This window comes from Parus major, chromosome 5 (genome assembly GCF_001522545.3).
Source record: "Parus major isolate Abel chromosome 5, Parus_major1.1, whole genome shotgun sequence".
NCBI lineage: Eukaryota > Metazoa > Chordata > Aves > Passeriformes > Paridae > Parus > Parus major.
In genome coordinates this window covers 21336310-21338046 of record NC_031774.1, presented here as the reverse complement: position 1 = coordinate 21338046, position 1737 = coordinate 21336310, and the positions used below count along the sequence as shown (strand labels likewise).

General features: G+C 61.7%; 1 protein-coding gene across 1 annotated transcript; it reads right to left on the bottom strand.

Moving 5' to 3' along the window:
• Positions 1 to 363: 363 nt before the first annotated feature.
• Positions 364 to 1473, bottom strand: C5H11orf96 (chromosome 5 C11orf96 homolog). Its single transcript, XM_015631569.3, has one exon. It carries the CDS (start codon positions 1076 to 1078, stop codon positions 716 to 718), a length of 363 nt encoding a protein of 120 aa, XP_015487055.1. The 5' UTR covers positions 1079 to 1473; the 3' UTR covers positions 364 to 715.
• Between the last annotated feature and the right edge of the window lie 264 nt (positions 1474 to 1737).

The window sequence follows — 1737 nt, the reverse complement described above, 5'->3', positions numbered from 1 at the left end:
AGGGAAGAAGAGACAAAACCAACTTGAATGAAAATAGAGTCTACATATGCATTTTTATGAATGCAAGAGGCTTATCCAGTTGCAATAAGGTTCTTGGGCACCAGTTATAAATGCTCTTTAAACCTCAATTCAGGTTAACACAGAGATCTCAAAGAAGTAAATAAAGCAGTTTAAAATCAGTCTAACTCGACTTTTGTCTCATTAGTTTATACTTGACACTACAGCCTACAAAACCTCTCTGAGCAGCATCCCTGAGGACAACATTGTTGGCTCCGCACTTGCTACCGACGACATTTAAACCCCTTTACCCCTCAAAGCTGAACAAGGACAGCTGGATCCCTGAAATAAGGACAGGCCAGTAAGTACTGTGCAAATATATCAGATTTATTACTTTTTTATGGAAATAATAACAGACATTCAGGTAGAAACATATTAAATTAATGCAGTCAACATTTTAAATGCAAAAATAAATATAAAGTCCAGCAGCTCAATGCATCTAAAACAGCTCATTTCTTCTAACGAATAGAAAAGATTTTTTTTTTTTTTTTGTCTTTTAAATGGTGAGTTTCATACAATCAAATAGAAACGAAGGTACAAGCGCTTTCTTAGAAAACATCCCGACCCGGCTGCCCGTCCGGGCTCTCCTGTGCCGGCGGCGGCGCGGCTCCCCGCAGCTCAGTCCGTCCGGGCCGGCTCCCGCCGAGCCCCGCCGCCCTCAGAGGGCCGAGTCCGAGTCGCTGGAGTCGAGGCTGTTGCGGAGGCGGCAGCTGCCCAGGCGGTCCCGCTGCAGACAGAGGTTCTGGGTGCTCCGCCGCAGGCACTCCAGCGACTGCAGGAAAGATTTCTTGGCTTTCTCTTCCTCCATGGGGGACACCCCCTCCTCCTCCACCTCCTGGATCTCGTCGAAAGTCACCGGCTGCGTCTTGAAGCGCGACTGCCGCGGCCGCCGCAGCTTGCCCTTGGGGGTCTTGGCGGGGCGGGCGGGCGGCGGGAACTCCTCGGCCACGCAGACGAAGTGCGGCATCACCGCCTGGTAGCTGGAGCAGATGCCCATCAGCTCGGCCGGCTTCGCGGCCATCCTGCCGCCCGCGGGAGCGCCCGCCGCGGGGGCCGGGGCCGGCGGAGCGGGGCTCGCTGCCTCGGCCGTGCCGGGCGCCGCGGCTCCGGCGGGCGGCGGAGGGACGGGCCCCGCGGGGCGGTGCGGCACGGCGAGGGGCAGCGCGGAGCGCCGCTGTCCGGAGAGACGCTCGGAGCGGAGCGGAGCGCGGAGAGGTGCGGAGAGGCGCAGTTCGGCGGGGAGCGGAGCGGAGAGGCGCGCTGCGGTACCGTACGGAGCGGAGAGGCGCAGTTCGGCGGGGAGCGGAGCGCGGTGCGGAGAGGCGCGGAGAGGCGCAGTTCGGCGGGGAGCGGAGCGGAGAGGCGCAGTTCGGCGGGGAGCGGAGAGCGGCGTGGAGCGGTGCTCCTCCGCTGCCTCAGCAGAGCCGCTGCCGCCGGCACCCCGGCCCCGTTATATAGCCGGCGGAGCCCCGCGGGAGCATGCTCAGACGGCAGCGCGCTCGGGCCGCAGCGGAGCCCACTCGCGGCCGGCCGGGCTCTCCTTTCCGCATGACGTGTCCCCCCGCACCGCCGCCCCCGCCCGCCGCGTCCCCTCGCAGCGGGGCTCGGGTAGAGCCCGGGGCGGGGGAGCCATCGCGCTCGGGCCCCATCGCCCCCTCCCGCCTCCTCTCCCCTTAACCT